At 39.4% G+C, this 20,473-nt stretch overlaps 1 protein-coding gene across 5 annotated transcripts in view; it reads left to right on the top strand.

Annotated features, from left to right (window-relative positions):
• Positions 1–348: 348 nt before the first annotated feature.
• PTBP2 (polypyrimidine tract binding protein 2) overlaps positions 349–20,473 on the top strand; it is a 123,311-nt gene continuing 103,186 nt past the window's right edge. For 2 of the 5 annotated variants that reach the window (XM_036767129.1, XM_036767128.1), the window contains exons 1-2: positions 400–706; positions 2,572–2,602. In XM_036767129.1, the coding sequence (XP_036623024.1) occupies positions 699–706; positions 2,572–2,602 (39 nt within the window). In that variant the 5' untranslated portion in view covers positions 400–698. Of the gene's footprint in view, positions 707–2,571; positions 2,603–20,473 lie in introns of all 5 variants that reach the window. The other 3 variants (XM_036767131.1, XM_036767130.1, XM_036767132.1) reach the window with 3 other exon arrangements.

Below are 20,473 nucleotides of genomic sequence, written 5' to 3'. Positions count from 1 at the left end.
TAAAGCACTTAACAGGAGCTTAATAAATGCTTCTTGACTGACTTTTGGCCATAGAAGCACTAAACTTAATGCGCTCTACACAAACGTGGGCTGTGATTATTGTGGAAGCGGGGTCAGGTTGGTCTCCAAAAAACTTCTGTTTCTTTGGGTTACAGGTTTGACAATGATGGCTGGACCGAAGGAAGGAGGAGATCGATGGTGGGGAGCGGCTGCAGGTGATTCTTGCTCCTTCCTCCTGAAAACCTCTGGGGGTGGGCCCGGGCTGGGGCAGCATCCCGCCCAGCACTGCAGCTCGCTATTATGCTCAGAACTATGAAGGGAATTCCAGACGCAGAGAAGCTTCGTACCAGGAGGCCCAGTCCCAGAGGGCGGAGGGGCTGGAGGCGGGACCCTAGTGCGCGCGTGGCGAAGGCGGCGGCGGCGGCGGCAGCGACAGCGCCCACTCCCCCACCTCCTCGCCGCGGAGCCGCTGCTCTTCCCCCCCCCCCAACCCCACCCCACCCCCACCCCCATCCGCCCCAGCTGCCCGGCCCTGTCGCGCTCCGCTCGGCTCTTTCCGCCGCCGCCTCTCGCTGGCCCGTGCGCTCCGGCACCTTCGGCAATTTCCGTCGGGCCGCGGCCGCCATTTTCTCGCTGCTAGTGTGTCTCGCTGGCTGCGCCGCTCGGTCCTTCTCAGCGGAGCTTTGTCCAGTTCGGCAATGGACGGGTACGTAGCCCGGCCAGCGCGGACTTGGCGGCGGGTGGGACGGAGGGACGCGGGGCCCGGAGCCGCCCCGGGGTTCCCTCCATCCCCCCTCCGGCGGGGCCCTGGCCGGAGAGCCTGCGGCTGCCCCTCCCCGGACCAGGCTGCCGTTAGCCTCCCCCCGCCCTATCGCACACACCCCTCCTCCTCCTCCTCCCCGGGGCGGGCTGGGGGCGGCCGGGTCGGGGAGGGGGCTATCTCGGGGCCGAGCTGGCCCTGGTGGGACGCTGAGGCGCCCCCGGGGCGGGAACCCCTCAGGGCCGGGCGGGCGGCCGCGGTGGCGTTGGAGGGAGGGCGGGAGGCTGCCGCCAGCCCCGGCCCGACCCGCGGGGCCCCGCAGCCTCGGGGAGCGGCCCGGGCCTGGCGTGGCGTGCGAGGCCTGAGCTGGGGGTGGGGGTGGGGGTGGGGGTGGAAGCGCGGCCATCCGTCCTCCCCGAGCCAGGCCCCGCAGCGCCGCTCGGCCGGAGGGAGATGCCCGCGGCCGGGAGGGAGCCGGGCCGACTCCGCCACTGCCTCTGCTGCCGAGCTCCGGAGCGGCGTGTTGGGGAGCTGGGGCGGGAGGCGGGCGGAGAGAGGGAGGGAGGGAGGAAGGAGGAGGGGAGAGCGGCGCGGAGGAGAGCGGAGCAGAGGAGGGGGAGGGCAGATGTCAGACTCCTTTGTTTTCACCCGGGTCTGGTGGGGTGGGGGCTGGGGGGTGGGATACCGCAATGAAAAAAAAAGGCTTTTGTGGGAGCACCCAGACTCGTGTCTGCTGGGCCCAAAGGGCGCCCAGAAATCAGATTCCCCGAGAAAGGAAAGGGTTTGTAGCGAGTCACCGAGTAGGCAAGGGCCCTCCGGCCTTGGCAGAGACCACACCAGGCCGCTTTATAGGAGCTGATGGCGAAGTGACCTCTTAAAGTGTGGGTCCCTCGACAGCCCCCGAGGGAGCCGGGGTCACCCCCACTCAGGCCGCCACCGAGGAAACACTGTTTCTGGTGTCTCACTCTTTGTATCTAATGTGGACACCCGAAGGCTCCAAGACTCGAGTTGGAAGGGGATGTGAGAAGGGGAAAATCACCTAATGCCTTTTGAGCAGGGTGGTCCTCCATGACCGACATCATGGGGCCCGTTTTTCCCCTTTGGCTGGCAAAAATGCCTTTGAACCAAGAAACACCCAGTGGGGTCAGACAGGTAGTGAAGGAATTTCCCCGGGGTAGAGTTTCACAAAGAAAAAGTTTGCTTTGGTTAGGCCTCTGGAGTTAGTTTTTAGGTATTAAGTGATGAGGTATTAATGTAAATTATTTTTGAGCGGAGAGGGACCTTATGCTATCATCCAATCCAATCTTATTTTACAGATTAAGAAACTGAGGCCTAGAGAGATTAAGTGATTTGCCTGAGGTTATGCAGTAAGGTAGGGAATGAATTGCAGAACTGGGATTACAATCCTAGAGCTCTTATGAATCCTAGTTCAGTGCTTTTTTAACCATATTACCCATTGATTTAATTTTTTTTTTAAGCAGAAAGTTACATGTGTTTTAATAGAATAATACAGAATGCCTCTATAGTTTTGTCAATAAAGCATCTCACCAAGGACACTAGCCTGACTGAGTCATTAGTAAAACTTCTGTCTGCTTTTTAAAAAGTGATCTCTATGTAGTGAACCAGATTTATAGTTGTACTGGAACATAAGCCCCTCCTGACCTTTTTTTAATCCACTTTTTGGCCTATGTAATAAAATTTTGAAACTCACATGAATTGCAAATTCAGGGTAGAAATTTTAAAAAGGTAATGATGATGTTATTTTATGAAAGATTATCAAGACGTTAAAGCCTTTAAATTTTCCTTTACAGCATTGTCACTGATGTTGCAGTTGGAGTGAAGGTAGGATGTGAACTTGGATGAAAATTATTAATGTGAAAAGTTATTTTGTTGTGTAATTGAAATACATTATTATTCTTTTACAAGCAGTGTTCATTTGATCATTTTAAGGACACAGTTTACTCAGACCTATGATAAAAGTTAACTAACCAAAAGTTTTTATATGGATGTTTAAATAAGAAAATTTAAGTGCAAGGTTGTTTTTTGTTTGTTTGAAAAGTTGAGGGTTTCATTATTTGATCATTTCGTGAGTTCATAGGGGAAGGATGAACTACAAAACTGATTGAGTCTGACAACTGACAGTCCATTTGAAAGCACTTTTCCCACAGTCCTAGGGGTTGGTAATGCAACTTGATGAAGAACTTAATAGTTCCAGTACTCTCAAGACCTAAATAAAATCTTTTATAATTAACCTTAGGATAACTTATGAACAACAAGTAAAGTACATTGAACACTTGTAAAACAACAAAGGAACTACATTGAAAACCATTTTAATAGCCTTCTTTACAAAGAAGGAATGGAATGTTTTTAAGGCATAACAAGGTTCAAGAGTCATCTGCAATTTTGACGTTTAGATTTGAAGCTAACATCTAGCTTACCTTAAAAAGGAAGGTCAATATCATTTGTTTGGGTTTCTTTATGGTATAAAGTGCTTTGTACATTTGAAAACTTGATTACTATTTGTTTTAATTTAAAAATGCTGACTTGCCAGGATGCCTGTAATCCCTGCTACTGGGAGAGGCTGAGGTCAGGTGGATGAATCTCTTGAGTTGGGAATTCTGAGCTGCAGTAGTGATAAAGCCAATGGGATGTCTGCACTAAATTTGGCACCAATATAGTGAGCCCCAGGGAGCTGGCTAAGGAGGGAAGAACATTCCCAGGTCAGGCAAGATATGGAGACTCCTTCTTAAAGAAAATTTCTCTTAAAGTTCTATCAGGCAGTGTTATGCATTTGAGAAAGAAGCTTCAGCCAGAAAAGAATTTAGAATTTAGTAGCTAAGATAAACACACGCAAATATAAATGAACTCCTGGGTATGTGTATTTGTATATGAACACTAATGACAGAAACAAGAACATAAACAACTCTCTCAAAAACATAAGCCTATATAGACCTTGTAATTTATTTTGAGGTTTTTGTTAGGAGAATCTAACACTCAGCAGTTTACCTCTAGAATTGATTGGAAATTATCGGGTGGCAGGAAAGGGGGATAACTGTCTGTCTACCTATTTCCCTCTTTGTTTTAGTTCATTTGAATTGGAAGCTGGCCTCAACTTCCTGGTCATGTGATTAAGAATGGAGGCTACCAATAGCAGTTTAGAAAAGTAGTTAAAAAAAAAGAATGTGATTTCATTCCCCAGTCAATGGTTAAAAATTTCTGGTTCCAAGTCTAATACTTTTGAATAGAAATATTTAGATCTTTGTGCCCCAGAAATATAGATACTGATTTTACAGATTTTAACCAACATGCTAGAATACAGATTTTAACTAACATGCTAGAATTGATTCATCCAAATTATTAAGTTGCCTGTATATTTATTTTGATGATGCTGCCATTGTGCAAAATGATAGTGTAACCTTACCAAGGTTTATGTTCTGAGTCTTTGCCATGCCTGGGATTATCTTCAAGGGTAGCAAATATCTCTTTAAAGATGAGCTTGATTTTTGGAAGCAGACAAAAGTTTTTCAGAACTGAAAATAAGGTGGGTGATGAAGTACAGTAATAATCTTTTTTGGTCTAAAGTGTGTTTGTCTGTAAAATAACAATTGTCTTGTGAGGCAAGTTAACTAACTCTTAAAACTTTTCCCAAAAGTATAAAGTTTAGAAACTAGGCCTGTGATTTCATTGGTATAGGGAACCTCCTGGTGAGGAAAACTCCCTCTATCAATGCAAGTTGTTACCTTCTGTAATTCATGTTCTTGGAGAGTTTGCCTTGAGCATTGAGAAGTTGAGCATTGACTTGCCCAGTGTCACATAATCAGTTTGTGTCAGAGGTTGGATTTAATGTAGGTCTTCCTGGCTTTGGATCTGGCAAAAGTTCTCATAATGTTTTGAACAGTGAGCAACATCAATGAAGTCATCTTTCACTGTGTCTACTTAAAGGGCAGTATTTCTTTGTATGTACAAGCTATGTTATGTTTAATTACTCTCATTGCATTATAGTCGTACTTTGTACATGTATACCAAATATTTGAAATGAGGGTAATTATAAAAAGTCTGGCATTCATTGAAGTTTTTGGGGTGAAATTAGTCCTTTTTTTTAAGCTAATCTTAATGTTCTTCATGAAAGAGTATTTTGCACTGAACTTTGAAAGAGGGAATAGATAAGATTTGAGGAAGAATGTGTTGGGAGGGGATGCTAAGACATAAGAGTTTAGTAGAGGATGGAAGGGTTCAAGCATATCCTGGATAGAACAATAGGTTTGCCTACTGTGAGAAGATAGACATGACATTTTAACAAGGGGGAAAGTAAAATATAAAATTAAGGGAAAAAAAAAGGGGGGAAAGATAGTATAATCATTAAGCATCAGAAAGCCCTATAAATCAGGGTTTCTAACTTGTTTGGGAGAGAGTTAAGGAAGGAGGAAGGGGCACAGTAGGGATCTATAGCAGAAATTTGAAATTGGGACACTCATGATCAAAATGAGCCTTGAAGGAGATCATTCTTGCTGCAATTTGTAGGATAGATCAGGGTAAGAGACTGGAGACATGGCAAGGAATAAGATTTGGAAGTAGGTTGATGACGGAGGATAAAGTTGAGAGAGATCAAAGATGATTCTAGGAATTGAAATCTGGAGAATGCGAAAATCAATGGCTTTGCTGAAATTGGAATAAAATTAATGGCTCCCATTTAGGACATATTTTAGGTGGCAATTAGCTGTACTACACATACTTTAAACTTGGAGAAGGGGTTTGCGGTAGATTTGCGGTAGTAAGAGACCTTAGAGGGAGGTCATCTAGTCCAGACTTCTCAATTTATATATGAGAAATACATACGTAGGATTTACCACATAACAAGGTGACCTTTGGGAACAAATATCATAGACTATTAGACAAACCTGAATCTGAAATTTGAGGGATGGCCATAGCTAATAGAGCAGGAGAATCCAACACAGAAGATCCAGAAAGATTAGTCAAAGTAGTGTGAGGAAATGCCTATTTATATATTGTCTCTAAAACTGAGGTTATGCTTGGCTTAGCTTCCTTGTAACTGCAATTTGGTGGAAAATAAGCAAAAAAAAATACCAGAAATAATTCCTCATCCTTTTCACTTAAGGTTTTTACCTTGATAATGCAGATGATTGAATAATTAAGATCATGGTTTAATTCTTTATAGGTGTAGTGCCTCTCAGTTATACAGCTGTGGAAAATTTGCTGAGATAATGTTTTTCTTTACATTTTTGTAGTTTTGATTTAACCATTGTACCTTCATTTACTAGATGACTTTCCTTTATATTGGTAGAGAGGAGGTTGGAAATGTGGAATAAAAAAAACAATCTCTATGTTTGTATACTACAGATATGCTGCATTTCATCAGGACAGATTTGTTTAATTCTTTATTTTTGTAAATTACTTTTGCAAAGTAAAGTTATTTGGGTTTTCATTTGTAATACTACTATTTTGCCAGCATGAAATGCTTACATATAAATTTATGGGCATATGAGAAAATCAGTATTTGGCAGATTCATGGTAACTTAATGATCCTGTTTTTTTTACAGTTCAGTAAAATTATCAAAAGTGCTGAGAATATATGTTCTTTTCATGAATAACTCAGTTAAATACAAAAGTTCCCCAAAAGAAAATTACTTGTAGGTTGCTGATAATTTCTAATGTTTATGGGATCTTTATGGTTATTTCTAAATTAATTTGAATTTGAGATGGTTAAAATGAGAAATTCTCGAGAATACATTTTTGTGCCTAATTACAAAATGAATAAGTGGACATTCCTAAGACTTTCCATGAACAGCATGCTCAGGCAAAGTGCCAGTAATACTTAACCTGTTTCGGGTAATGTGTCAGATTACTGTAGATAACTTTTGCAACTTTTTTGTCCATTTGTTAAAAGCACCTTTCCAGCATGCAAAGTATTCTGATCTTGGATACAAGTTAAGAGTGTAAAGAATTCGGTGTATTTGATAGCAAACTTGAAAACTACAGATGAACTAGTAGTTCTCTCCCTCCTAAACTCTTGGTATTGGAGTGCTTGAGGTTGGTTACAGCCAGGAAATCAATCAGAAGTAGAATGCAGGGTTAGAGTTGGTAATGAAGGTACTTTTTCAAATGCCATTTAATTTTGAGCTTCAAATTAAGCTAGGGTGGGTATCCGTCCTTTCTTACAGAGGAGGAAATAGATGACTTGGAGCTGGTCACCCTTCTAAACTATTAAGTGGCAAAGTGAGGACTAGAATCCAAATCATCTCATGGAGGAAGAGGTGTGTGGGATTTAGGGGGAAAGATACAAAACAGTTATAAAGAGAATTCCAGGAAAAATTGTGCAATAGAGTATTTAGGGTAGTGAAGATGGGTAAGATTGTATTTTGCCTCTTTTGACAAGACAAGAGTAACAGAAGCTCAAGTCTTAAGCACCTCTTGTTGGAGAGGCAATTGAATATCCATAGAGTAACTCTGATGTTATCTAAATGGCCTGGAATGGATCCTGTTCCTCATAATTGAATATATTTGATGACAGATTAAAGCCTCCAGAATACACAAGGTGGGTACCAGAGGTGTATCTCCTTGGGATTGCTGCCAACAGCATCCTTGGCAGATACAGCTGTTATCCATATTTTCAGTGAGCTTTTAGCAGGAGAGAGCCAGTGAGAGATGGGCTGTAAAAGTTCCATTTTAGAGTGCTTTGTTATATGAATCTTCTTTCTCCAGAACAGTTCAGCTCTGGTGAATTAAGAATCAAAAGATACTTCCTCAATTCCCTGAGTAGTACAGAAAAGGGATGGCAGGTCTTATGACACTACTAGGAAGTTGAGTGCTTCTCATAACCCTGTTTGAGATTGTTAGGAGATATTCCAAAAGTGATCACTGGAACATTAAGAAATCTTGATTTGGCAGGTGTACAAAGTTAAAGGTAGGTTGATACACTAATTAACTACTTAAAGGTGACTGTGAAAGCTTTCTTAGGAAAGAATATAGAGAGAATAACATAGGGTAAGTGTAAAAAGAAACTACATAATATTTTATAGGCAATAGGGAGCCGCTGGAGTTGGAGTAGAGTAAGGGAATGACATCTCTTCTTTTGGAAAATCACTTGGTGGCACTTTGGAGGATAATCCTCAGTGTTTAGCTCAGAGTTTAGCACAGAGTATGTGTTAAATCATTTTGTTTTGATTGTTTTTTTACTGTGATAAGTATGTATTGTTTCCTGAGGGAACTGTTGTTGCAGTCTCATGGACCATTTAATTGAGTTATATAACATACTGGATTTTCCTGACTAGTATCAGATATACCTTTTAAATCTGTAATGGCAACACACTGATCCTCCTTTCCCTTAACCCTTCAGATCCAACCTTCTTGACCCTTCTGCGCAGCTTTCCTGTCAAGGCCTCCTTCTTCCCTACCCCCCATTTATTTCTGCAGAGTTTTCCTGTTAGGAACATACATACACATACATCCCAACCTCTTATATACTCTGTAGGAAATCTTCCTGGCTTTCTGCTTTTCACTCCATAATTTAGTACCGACAGATCCTTTTGGTGCCCTTTGGTCAACTTGTTATTTCTGATTTCCTTACCATTTTATCAAGTATTGCTTTGGATGACAAGCATGAAGAAACCTTCATAAACCTAGGTTTCTTTGATAACATGAACATGTTAATATAGTAAAAGTGAAAATAAAGGGAAAGATATTGTAGAGAGTAATTGTGTAGCTTAAGTCACAGAGGTGCTATCCTATCTGCTCATTTTATTACATCCTACTTCCCCAGACATTATCCTCTTAATAGGCAGCTTTTCAATCGATACTGTTGCATTCATTACCTATTCTTCCTTCACTTGCTTTTACTAGCCAGAAACTCTACTGAGGCATTCTCCCAATATAAACCTATATATAAAATTTGCAACCATTACCAAATAAATACTATTCCTGCACTATGCTTTTTTGATAGTGGAACAGTTTTTGTTGTTCTTGGATTTTAAGGAGGAAAAAAAATGGCTCTCAGTGTCAAAGGTAGTAGAAAGGTTAAATAGAATGAAACACAAACATATATGAACAGAGTGAGAGAGAGCAAGAGAGAAATTCTGTTTTGTAGAACTGTTAGGCTTAGCTTTGGTTCCATCCATTTCACTAATATCCAACTTTATTTTTTTGTTTTAATTCTATTAATATCACCTCCTTTGTCATATTTTTGTGTGCACTCACATTTGTCTATATACGTGTATATGTGTTCCGTGTCCTATGTTGTAAAGAAGTTTGTATGTGAAAGGAAAAATAAAGACAAAAAAATAAAGGCAAAGAAAATGTTTTTTGTCATTTCTTTGTATTTAAAATTGAACAGCTCTTAGCATGGCTTAAGAAAAAGCTAGCAAGAATTAAAAATGGAGGTAATGAGAGAATAAAGGAGGAGAGGTGGTTTTGCTGTATGCCAGTATTAGGGCAATAATTCATGCCATTCTCTGTGTGGTCTCAAGTTGCTTGTTGAACTGGAGAATGGGAGAGAGAAGAATCTGGTTGAGCCAGGAGGAGGTTGCTGACAGACTCAGGAAGTCTTTACTTGCCAGATGATTTAGAATTAGAAAGTTATAATATTACACATGGGATATAAAGTGATTATGCCAGCATTTCTTGATCTTCTCATTCTAATATTAGGTAAGGATTGGTGACTGGCCACATTTGGCTAGTGGCAAATATGTTGGATGATTTTTGGTAGTAATACAGTTAGCACAGAGACTGAACTGAGTTTGAAGATAGCAGACAGGGGAGCATTATTGACGTGGGAAAAAATGGGAATTTGGGGGGGGGAAATTTGGACTTTGGAAATCTCACAGTTTGGAGGTTAGATGAAGGCTTCTGGAAAAAAAAAGAAATTTTAAAGTCAAGGTAGTGATAGCTCTTTTTATGGAGATTGCTACCCCATGGAATTCAAACAAGAATTGCATTTAAATAATAACATTTATATAACATGTTAAGGTTTTCAAAATGCTCTGTACTTAAAGGATGATCAGGTTGAGATTTATGTTCCAGATACAATGCATAAAGAATATAGATTGAAAAAGTAGAATTCAACATCTGAAGTGATTAATAAATGGACTTAAAAAGGGGGGATGTATTGGTCACTTGATATCTGGTAAAGAAGTACGGAGAAAAATATGGAAAATGGAAAAAAAAAACCCAATAACCAGAAACCGTGGCATTGTCAGAATTGTGAAGTTTTAAGAGCTCAGTTGGAATTTGGAAAACATTCTCTTAAGTATGTTTTAAGGATAGTAAAGAGTCTGTTGTTACTATCGTTTAAATATATTATAGATTTTCAATCTTCATCCTTCTTGAACTCGGTAGTATTTGACATTTGACACCCTCTGCTCCTGGATACTCTCTCCTTGAATTTTCATGACACTACTCTTTTATTGTTTTACCTTTCTGACTCCTCAGTCTTCTTTGCAGAAGTGTTATCCATGTCCTGCCACATGTGTGGGTATAGCCCAGGAGTGTGTCATGGGCCCTTTTCTTTCTTCATACTTTTTCTTAGTTTCCATGGATTCAGTTGTCATTTTTTGTGCCGATAAAGAAGTCTACGTATCTAGCCTTGATCTCCAGAATTCCAGTCCCACATCACCCTCTGCCAGTTGAGTAGTTTGGATTGGGTACGGTATAGCTGTCTCAAACTCAACATGTACAAAACAAAGTTCATATTTTCCCCTAAATTTAAGCTTCCTCCTTAAATCTAGCTTCAGACACTTCCTAGCTGTGTGATTTCTGGCAAGTCACTTATCCCTGTTTGCCTCAGTTCTTCATCTGTAAAATGAGCTGAAGAAGGGGTGGCAAAGAAAACCCCAAATAGGATCACAAAGAGTCAGAACAATTGAAAATAACTGAAGACATTACTATGCTAAAAATTATGTACAGTATAAAACTTAGCCAAAAATGTAACTTAAAGAAATGACCTAAAGATGAAACAGTATTTGATATTAGAGTCAAATAGGAGTCACTGAAGTTTATTGACTTAATGGAGTGACAGGGCCAAACTTGTGCTTTAGGAAAGTTACTTTGGTGTCTGTGTGGAGAATGGATTGGAAAGGGGAGAGACAAGGTTGGGAAACCAGTTACAGTGGTGGTTGAATTTCTTGGGATAGTAATATTTTGGATAAGGTTTTGTTTTGTGACAATAATGGGTGTGTGTGTGCTCACCCTTCTACTGACACTAGGCTGACTTAGAATATGATCTTGACTGATTAAAGTGAGGTGGTTCCACCAACTTCAGTTGTGTTAGCTAAGTGCCGGATTATGCCCTACATTCAATTCAGTACTATTTGTTGCTCCCTCTTGCCATGTTCTTAATTTTGTGGATTTTAAGAATGCATATTGCTTCCAGGAAATGTTTAAAATTGTGCCTTTTAAAGAGCACACTTTAGTAACTATTAAAGACGTTGCAGTGGGTGTTGGTGTGAAGAATTCATGCTTTTCAAAGATCATTCAGACCTACAGTGAAACAGTGAAAGATCAGTCACAACAAAGTACAGAGGAAGTTTCTGTGAAAATGAAAAACAATGTAAATAATTGACAAACTTGCTACAGAAGATATTTAATCCTCAGAAAGCAAGCAGTGACATTCAGAAGGACCTGGCAATTGCAGGAATTGTTATTAATTCTTTTACAGTGTGATATAAGCTTCTTGAAATTGGAGGAATAGTGGGAAGACTAGTAAAAAAAAGAAGTTGCTAACTTTTACTGTGAAGAAAAAATGATTGTCATGTTCAAGACAATATAAACGTTGGAGTACTGAAGATTGGAAGAGGAAATTTTTACTATTTCATTTTTTTTCATGTAAAGCTATACCAAAACCGTTGTCAGAAGAAATCCAGAAAAACTTGTAAGATCGGAGATTTTTTTATTTCCAGTGGACTTAAGAAGTCTTGTTCTTATCGAGGGAGTGATGAACTCTATGATAACTGATGAGATGAATTGTTCCAGAATTACAGAAATTCCCAAATGGAGATAGAATACTGCAATACAACCTTGCATCGTGCTACATGGTATAGAAGGTTAAGAAATTTAAGCAAAAGCTGTAAATAAACATGTTCAGTGACTTGGCATATTGTCTGACTTAATCTCCATTGAAAATCGATGGGCTATAATCAAGGCTAGAATTGAAAAACAGATTAAATATCTCAAAGGTATGTTTAATGTCCAGTGTGAGAAAAACATGGTTTCATGATGGTCAATTGAACAACAGGTTAAAATGTTATAAACACATTGCCAAATTGTGCAAAAACAGGTGTTTACAGCAAAAGTAAATATTCCATATTATTTTATTGAGGATGTAAAAAATTTTAAGGTTTTTTTGTATGTTAATAAATGGAACTGGCTTTTTCCCAGTTAATTGACACATAATTATAGAATGCTATTGTAATTAGTAGTCCAGGCAAAGAAGTGTTGAGGGTCTGCCCTAAGTTGGTGGCTGTTTGATTTGCGAGAATGTGTCCGATATACAAGATGCCGGTGGGTCTGGGTAAAAGGAACAATATTTGACAACTGATTGAATATAAGGGAGGATTGAGAGTGGCAGGTGATAACGTGTTGTGAACATGTGTATTGGGGTGCCCTCTACAGTAGTGGGGAGCTTTGGAAGATAGGTGGGTTTGAGGGTAAAGATAATGAAATCTGTGATGCCATAACCAACCCTTCCTTGCCTACTTATCTTCTGCAGCTCACTATACCACCTCAACTAAAATGAGGGAAGTGGGGATCTTGCCATTCACTACCCTGATTGTAGAGCTCATCTCCCTCCTCGGCTTTTGCTGCAGCCAATAGGTGATGGAGGGAGAGGGGATGGAGGATGGAATTTTCCCAGTGGCATCTGTGTCCCTGCTGTGGATGCCTTAGGGGCAATTAAATTACAACTGCCCTGAGGGGCCAACAACACTTGACTGAGAAGGGGGCAGGGTGGTTGGTAGCTTATACAGTTGGAATGAGGGGTACTAAGTAAGGGACAGTGTTGAGGGATAAGTGTGGTTGTGTTTGAGAGAAGCCTTGTGACTGTGGGGATCTTTCTACCTTGTGATTAGTTGTTTACAAACCCCTTGGGGTCAGGCCACCAGGGGGTCCTGCCTTTTACTTTGAAGACCATTGGCCTAGTGAATAAATTTTGATCCAGTCAGTCCAGTCTTCAAAGACATCTTCATTATGTTACTTTCAAAATTTAGCTTCAATTGTTCTCCGTTACTCACTTTGTGGTCCATATACCCTCTTGTGGTACATCCCTTTTATTTTTCTTTTGCTCATGCCAATCTTATAGGATGAGTACTCTTCCCCCACATTTCTCTCTGTTGAAATTTTACCCAGTCTTCCAAGTTCCGACGAAATACTCCCATTTCCGTCAGACCTTACCTTACTTCATCATCTGAAAATGCTCTTTTCAAAGCTACCAGCATTCTCAAATCTGTTGGTCTTTTCCAGTCTTCATACTCCTTGACCTCTGCTGTTTTTGACACTATTGACTGTTGTCTTTTTGTTGACACTTCCTTCTGGTTTCCTGACAGTACTCTGTAATCTCATTTGCTAGCTTATTATCCATTTCACATCCCCTTTCTTTGGATATTCATCAAGACTCTGTCCTGGGCACTTTCTCCTTTACACTCAGTGATCTCATCAGTTCCCTTGGGTTTAGTTATCTTTATATGCAAATGGTTCACAGATCTATAAATCCAGTCCCAGTCTCCCCTATTGGACAGTTCAAAATGGACATGGTAGCAGCGTCTCATACTCAGCGTGTCCAGAATAATTTCACCTCCCCAACCCCGCCCCTCCCCCCCAACAAAACAAAACAACACTCCCTTTTCTAAACTTGCCTATTTGTCCTGCTTTTTATGTCTCCAAAGATAGAAATAGCTCAACTCCTAGAATAAGCTAGCCAATAAATGAATGAAAAACAAAATAAAAAGCTTGTATTCAGCATTTAGAATATACCTAGCCCTGTGCCAAGTGTTAGGGATACAAACATAAGAGTTCCTGCAGAAGTGGTGTCTAAGGATGTGTGTTTTGATCTGGTCAAAGGGGATGATGAATGTAGTCCAGTGTGGGGTTGATTGACAGCATTTCGAGTAATGGCATTATAGATTTGATTATGGTTTCAGAGTTAGGTGAGGTGGTGGGGTAAATGTTATTGTGGATGGCAAAAAGATGGCCAGAATGGAATGTGATGCATAGCTGTGGCTGGCTATGTATATAGTTGGTGTGTGAATTTATGCTCATGCATTCACCATTCAGGACAGTCAGACTCTGTTCAGCATACCACCATCCTCCTAGTCACCTAGACTCAAAACCTTGGTGTCATCCTTGAATCCTCACTCTTACCTCACACTTCGTCCATTGTTAAATCTTGTCATTTCTATCTTCACATCTCTCAAATATGGCTTGTTCTTTCTGCTCCTCATCACCTCTTACCTGCCCTATTGTAAGAACCTCAAAATTGGTTTCCTAGTCTCAAGTTTCCTCTCCCGCCCATCCTCCACATGGATGCCAAAGTGATTTTCCTTGAGCAAGAGTATGACTGTCACTCTCCCTGTTCAACAAATTCATGGTTCCCTATTACTTTTAAGATCAAATCTTGGCCATTAAAACACTTCACAGTGTAGCCTCATCCTATATCTTTCTAGCTGTTCTACACCTTATTCCCTTTCTCACACACTACCTTCTTGCCACACTGTCTTTTTCTTCTTCATATGTGTGACTCCTATCCCTGTGCCTTTACCCTGGTTGTTCCTCATACCTGCAGTGCCCTTCCTTACGTTGGTTTCTTAGACTCTCTGGTTTCTCTTCAAGTCTTAATTCAAGCAGTACCTTGAAAAAGAAAGAAGAAAGGTTGTGGGTGACAAAATAACAAAGTAAACCATTTATGAGAAAATAGGTAAAACAGGACACTGCTTGTACTTAGATTTTGTTTCCTTTGCTATACAACTTAGTATTATCAGAAGTGAATTTGTTTTTTTATAAATACTTCACTTTTGTGGGGAAAAAAATTAAAAGGAAAATAAACCAGAATGCTCCCCCTCCCAAAATTCCCCAAACAACTAGAATCACTGTCTCTCATCTCTTTAAAGTCTCTTTAGTGAAATTTTTTCTTAAATGTCAACATTCAAAATCTATAGATGTATTTAGCTTTGTCTTTCAAAATACTGATGTCCCAGCAGTGTTATTTCATTTTTATTATTTTTCATGGTAAATAAATAGTATTTCAGCCACATTATTAGATTTTTGCTGAGATTAGCAACTAGACTTCTTTAGGGCTTATTGTGTTAATCTGAACTTTATAGTTCTCTATCCAGTCAGCCAGTCACGGAGCTTATTTAAGTGCATACTGTGAGCCAGGTTCTATATTCTGTTCTGGGGAGACAAGGATAAAAATACAGCAGTTCTTGCTCTCAAAAAGTTTACATTTTATCATGGGAAGACACAAAAGTAAATACAAAGTATATAGAGGGCAAATTCAAAGTAATTTCAGGAGATGGCTTTGGGAGTTGGAGATGCTCAGGAAGGGCTTCATTAAGCAGGTTGAGCTTGAGCTGAGCTTTGAAGGGAGCTAGGATTTCTAAGGAGTGAAAATGGAATGCATTTCAGGTATAGGAAGCAGCCTGTGAAAAGGTATAGAGACAGAAGATGGGATGTTATTCAAGAAGAACAGCAAGTTCAACTTCATTGGATGGTGATTTAGAGTACAGGAATGGTTATAACATGTAGTAAGCCTGGAACATGAAGTCAGAGCCTGGCCTCAAAGGACAAAAGGAAGAGTTGTTTTTTTTTTAGTCCTAAAGAAGGAGTCATGATCAGACTTGTGATTTAGGAATATCCGTTTGGCAGCCTTGTAGAGGATCGATGTGTCCACCTAGGTCTTTTACAGGGAGCCAGTAATGGCTGTGATAACTAACATTTAAGGTAGCATTTTAAGGTTTGCGAAGCACTTATATTAACTCATTTAATTCTCATAGCAACACTGTGTCATAGGTATTATTAGCCCCATTTTACAGAGGAGGAAAATGAGTCTGAGAGGTTGCATGATTTGCTAAATGTCTCGGTCAGGATTTGAATTCAGATCAAGATGTAGTAGCTAATAGCAACAATTTGTACTTCAGAATTCATTTAATAATAAAAAAATTAGGTAGTCTTAGTAGCAGTAAAAGTCGGTATTCCTGAACATTTTGAAAACATCCTGAGAACAAAAAAATGACACTTTTGCACAGAAATTACATTTTATAGCCATCCTGAAGACATTTGAAAGAGAGCCACGATAAAGTGCCATATGCCACAAACCTGAAATTAATGCCTATGTTCTAATAAATTTTATTATTAAGAAAGTAGTATTTTTTCATCATTACCTTGAAATCCAGAGGGAAGGCTGTTTTTACTAATCTTTTTTTCTTTTTTCTTTTTTTTTTTTTTTTCAGTAAAAGTGCTTTATAATTGAATAGTAAATTCAAGATATGTAGCATTCAAGGTCTAGCACCACAAAATTTTGAGAAGCTAATCTTGCCAAATGCTTGCCAGAACAATTCAGGATTATTGAAGAAAGATGCTAATACATTAAGCTATGCAATAATTACTTTTTTAAGTTTTTATTTAGATAGACATCTCTAATCTTATTAGAAGGTTGAAATTTTGAAATGTCTTTCTGTGAACATGTTATAGTTGTGCAAAGGCTCTTTGCATAAATAAACATTTTATTCTGTTTTATTCAGCCTGTTTGACGCTTGAGTGGCTTCCAGATCTCAAAGGTCAAGGAAAATGATCATAAAAAGTTAATTTATTTCTGGTGAATGAATGAATCAATGAATTAAAAAAGCATTATTAAGTGCTTACTATTTATAAAGTACTATGCTTTTCTGATTTCTTTGCCTCTTGTCCTGTTGACCCCCTTTAACTAATCCCTTCATTCTTTTCTCTGACTTTCCAAAGCTCTCCTATGCACTTCTACCTTTCCTAAAGTTATATTATTCTCTTTAAAATTAAGGCTAGCCTTTTTTTTTTTATTAAAGAGTTCATATTGTCTTAGGCTGTTTTTTTTTTCGTGTAAAATACTCCTCTTTGAAAGTTTGAACTTCATTTATCTAATACTAAATTTGTTGATTTAGGGATTAAAAACAATGAAATAGACTTGTAACATGAACATCTTAAGCACTGTGACAGAGCTTAAGTGTGATTCTTAAAGATTTCTTGCCTTATTTCCTCCTGTGCTGACTCATTTTATCTCCTGTATTCCACTACAGTAGTATTTGGAAGGAAAGTCTACTTACTACTTGAAATTTCAAAGACTTCAGAACTACTTACACTGCTTTTCACTGAACCATTTCCCTTATCATTGTCATTATTTAATAATCTTTGTACTCAGTTCAAGACAGCAAATATGGTCACAATGGAAGCTAGATTTTTATAGTACTTTGAAGTTTGCAAAATGTTTTATAAATATTATCTCATTTTATCCTCAACAACCCTGGTAAGTAATTGCTATTATCATCCATTTTACAAATGAGAAATTTGAGACAAGTTAAGTGGCTTGCCCAGGGTCATACAGCTAAGCAAGTATGTCAGGCTGGTTTTGAACTCAGGTCTTTTGACCTTAGGGCCAGTGCTTTATCACTGTGCTACTGGGTGCCAGTAACTTGGGAAAGTACAGAATAGAGAAAAAGTACATTCATACTGTCAGGAATCTTATAATCTTCTGAAGGTGAAAGAGATAAATGCACAGCTACCATAATTAAATTTTACAATGCAGATAATAATTATTTGTGTTTGTATCCCCTGTACTTATAGTACATGGCACATAGCAGGCACTTAATAAATGCTTGTTGATTGATTTACACATAGTGGTGTAGAGGAAAAACAGTCAAGACCAAATGCTCTTTGAGTTTATAATCTTAATTTTGTTGAGTACTTAGTTTGAAATTCTTGTCTCTACTCTGTCAGCTCTGTACAGGTCAGTGATACCAACCTTAGAATTGCATCTTTTTTTAAAAAATTTTCAGCCTTGTGCCTTTGTGTACTTTGCTACCTATCCTCAGATTGTCTGCCTGCCAGCTTGGCAGCTTGTTTTTTATAAATTTTAATTTCCCTATGATTTTATTTCTTTCTGAAATAATGATTTGTTCTTTACATTCTTTGCTTAAAGTAAGTAAATGCTATTTTTATTTAACATATTAATTTTCAGCATTGATTTTCACAAGAGTTTGAATTACATATTTTCTCCCCATTTCTACCCTCCCCCCCACTCCAAGATGATGTATATTCTGGTTGCCCTGTTCTCCAGTCAGCCCTCCCTTCTGTCACCCCACTCCCCTCCCATCCCCTTTTCCCTTCCTTTCTTGTAGGGCAAGATAAATTTCTACGCCCCATTGCCTGTGTATCTTGTTTTCTAGTTGCATGCAAAAACTGTTTTGTTTTTTTTTTTTGGAACATCTGTTTTTAAAACTTTGAGTTCCAAATTCTCTCCCTTCTTCCCTTCCCCCACCCCCCAGAAGTCAAGCAATTCAACATAGGCCACATGTGTATCATTATGTATAACCCTTCCACAATACTCATGTTGTGAAAGACTAACTATATTTTGCTCCTTCCCATGCCATCCCCCTTTACTGAATTTTCTCCCTTGACCCTGTCCCCTTTCCAAAGTGTTTGTTTTTGATTACCTCCACCCCCATCTGCCTTCCCCTCCATCATCTCCCCCCTTTTTTTAATCATCTTCTCTCTTCTTTCCTGTGGGGTAAGATACCCAATTGAGTATGTATGGTATTCCCTCCTCAGGCCAGATTTGATGAGAGCAAAATTCACTCATTCCCTCTTCACCTGCCCTCTCCCCTCCTCCCACAGAACTGCTTCCTCTTGCCACCTTTATGTGAGATAATCCACCCCATCCTATCTCTCCCTATTTCCCTCTCTCAACATATTCCTCTCTCATCCCTTAATTTGATTTTATTTCTTTTAGATATCTTCCCTTCATCTTCAACTCACCTTGTGTCCGCTCTCTCTCTCTCTGTCTCTTTATATATATATACACATACATATATACATACATACACATTCACTTATATATGTGTGTATATATATACATATGTATGTGTGTGTGTGTATATATATATATACACACACACATAAACATATATATATATATATATATATATATATATATATATATATATATATGCATATTCCCTTCAGCTACCCTAATACTGAGGTCTCATGAATCATACACGTCATCTTTCCATGTAGGAATGTAAACAACAGTTCAACTTTAGTAAGTCCCTTGCAGTTTCTTTTTCTTGTTCTTTTTCTTGATTACCTTTTCATGCTTCTCTTGATTCTTGTGTTTGAAAGTCATTTTCTATTCAGCTCTGGTCTTTTCACTGAGAAAGCTTGAAAATCCTCCATTTTATTGAAAGTCCATATTTTGCCTTGGAGCATGATACTCAGTTTTGCTGGGAGGTGATTCTAGGTTTTAATCCTAGCTCCATTGACCTCCGGAATATTGTATTCCAAGCCCTTCGATCTCTTAATGTAGAAGCTGCCAGATCTTGGGTTATTCTGATTGTGTTTCCACAATACTCAAATTGTTTCTTTCTGGCTGCTTGCGGTATTTTCTCCTTGATCTGGGAGCTCTGGAATTTGGTGACAATATTCCTAGGAGATTTCTTTTTGGGATCTATTTGAGGAGGTGATCGATGGATTCTTTCAATTTCTATTTTGCCCTGTGGCTCTAGAATATCGGGGCAGTTCTCCTTAATAATTTCTTGAAAGATGATATCTAGGCTCTTTTTTTGATCATGGCTTTCAGGTAGTCCAATAATTTTTAAATTATCTCTCCTGGATCTATTTTCCAGGTCAGTGGTTTTCCCAGTGAGATATTTCACATTGTCTTCCATTTTTTCATTCCTTTGGTTCTGTTTTATAATATCTTGATTTCTCATAAAGTCACTAGCTTCCACTTGCTGCAATCTAATTTTTAAGGTAGTATTTTCTTCAGTGGTCCTTTGGACCTCCTTTTCCATTTGGCTAATTCTGCCTTTCAAGGCATTCTTCTCCTCATTGGCTTTTTGGAGCTCTTTTGCCATTTGAGTTAGTCTATTTTTTAAGGTGGTGTTTTCTTCAGCGTATTTTTCAGTATTTTTTTTGGGTCTCCTTTAGCAAGTCATTGACTTGTTTTTCATAGTTTTCTCCCATCCTTCTCATTTGTCTTCCCAATTTTTCCTCCAGTTCTCTAACTTGCTTTTCCAAATCTTTTTTGAGCTCTTACATGGCCTGAGACCTGTTCATGTTTTTCTTGGAGGCTTTTGGTGTAGGCTCTTGCACTTTGTTTAGGCTGTATGTTTTGGTCTTCTTTATCACCAAAGAAAGAATCCAAAGTCTGAAACTGAATCTGGGTGAGTTTTCGCTGTCTGGCCATATTCCCAACCAACTGACTTGACCCTTGAGTTTTTCAGCAGGGTATGACTGCTTGTAGACTAAAGAGTTCTATGGTCCACGTTTGGGGGGGAGGTGCCAGCTCTGTCACACCAGCACTGCTCCTTCCCCAAGAACCCCCAACCCGGACTTGGCTTAGATCTTCAGCAGGCTGTGCACTCCTGCTCTGATCTGCCACTTAATCCTCCTACCAGGTCAGCCTGGGGCTGGAAGCAACTGCAGCTGTAGCTGCCCCACCTCCGCTGTCCCGGGGGCGGTGGCCGA

The sequence above is a fragment of the Trichosurus vulpecula genome, chromosome 7 (assembly GCF_011100635.1).
Source record: "Trichosurus vulpecula isolate mTriVul1 chromosome 7, mTriVul1.pri, whole genome shotgun sequence".
Classification (NCBI taxonomy): Eukaryota; Metazoa; Chordata; class Mammalia; order Diprotodontia; family Phalangeridae; genus Trichosurus; species Trichosurus vulpecula.
This window is presented reverse-complemented; position numbering and strand designations above follow the sequence as displayed.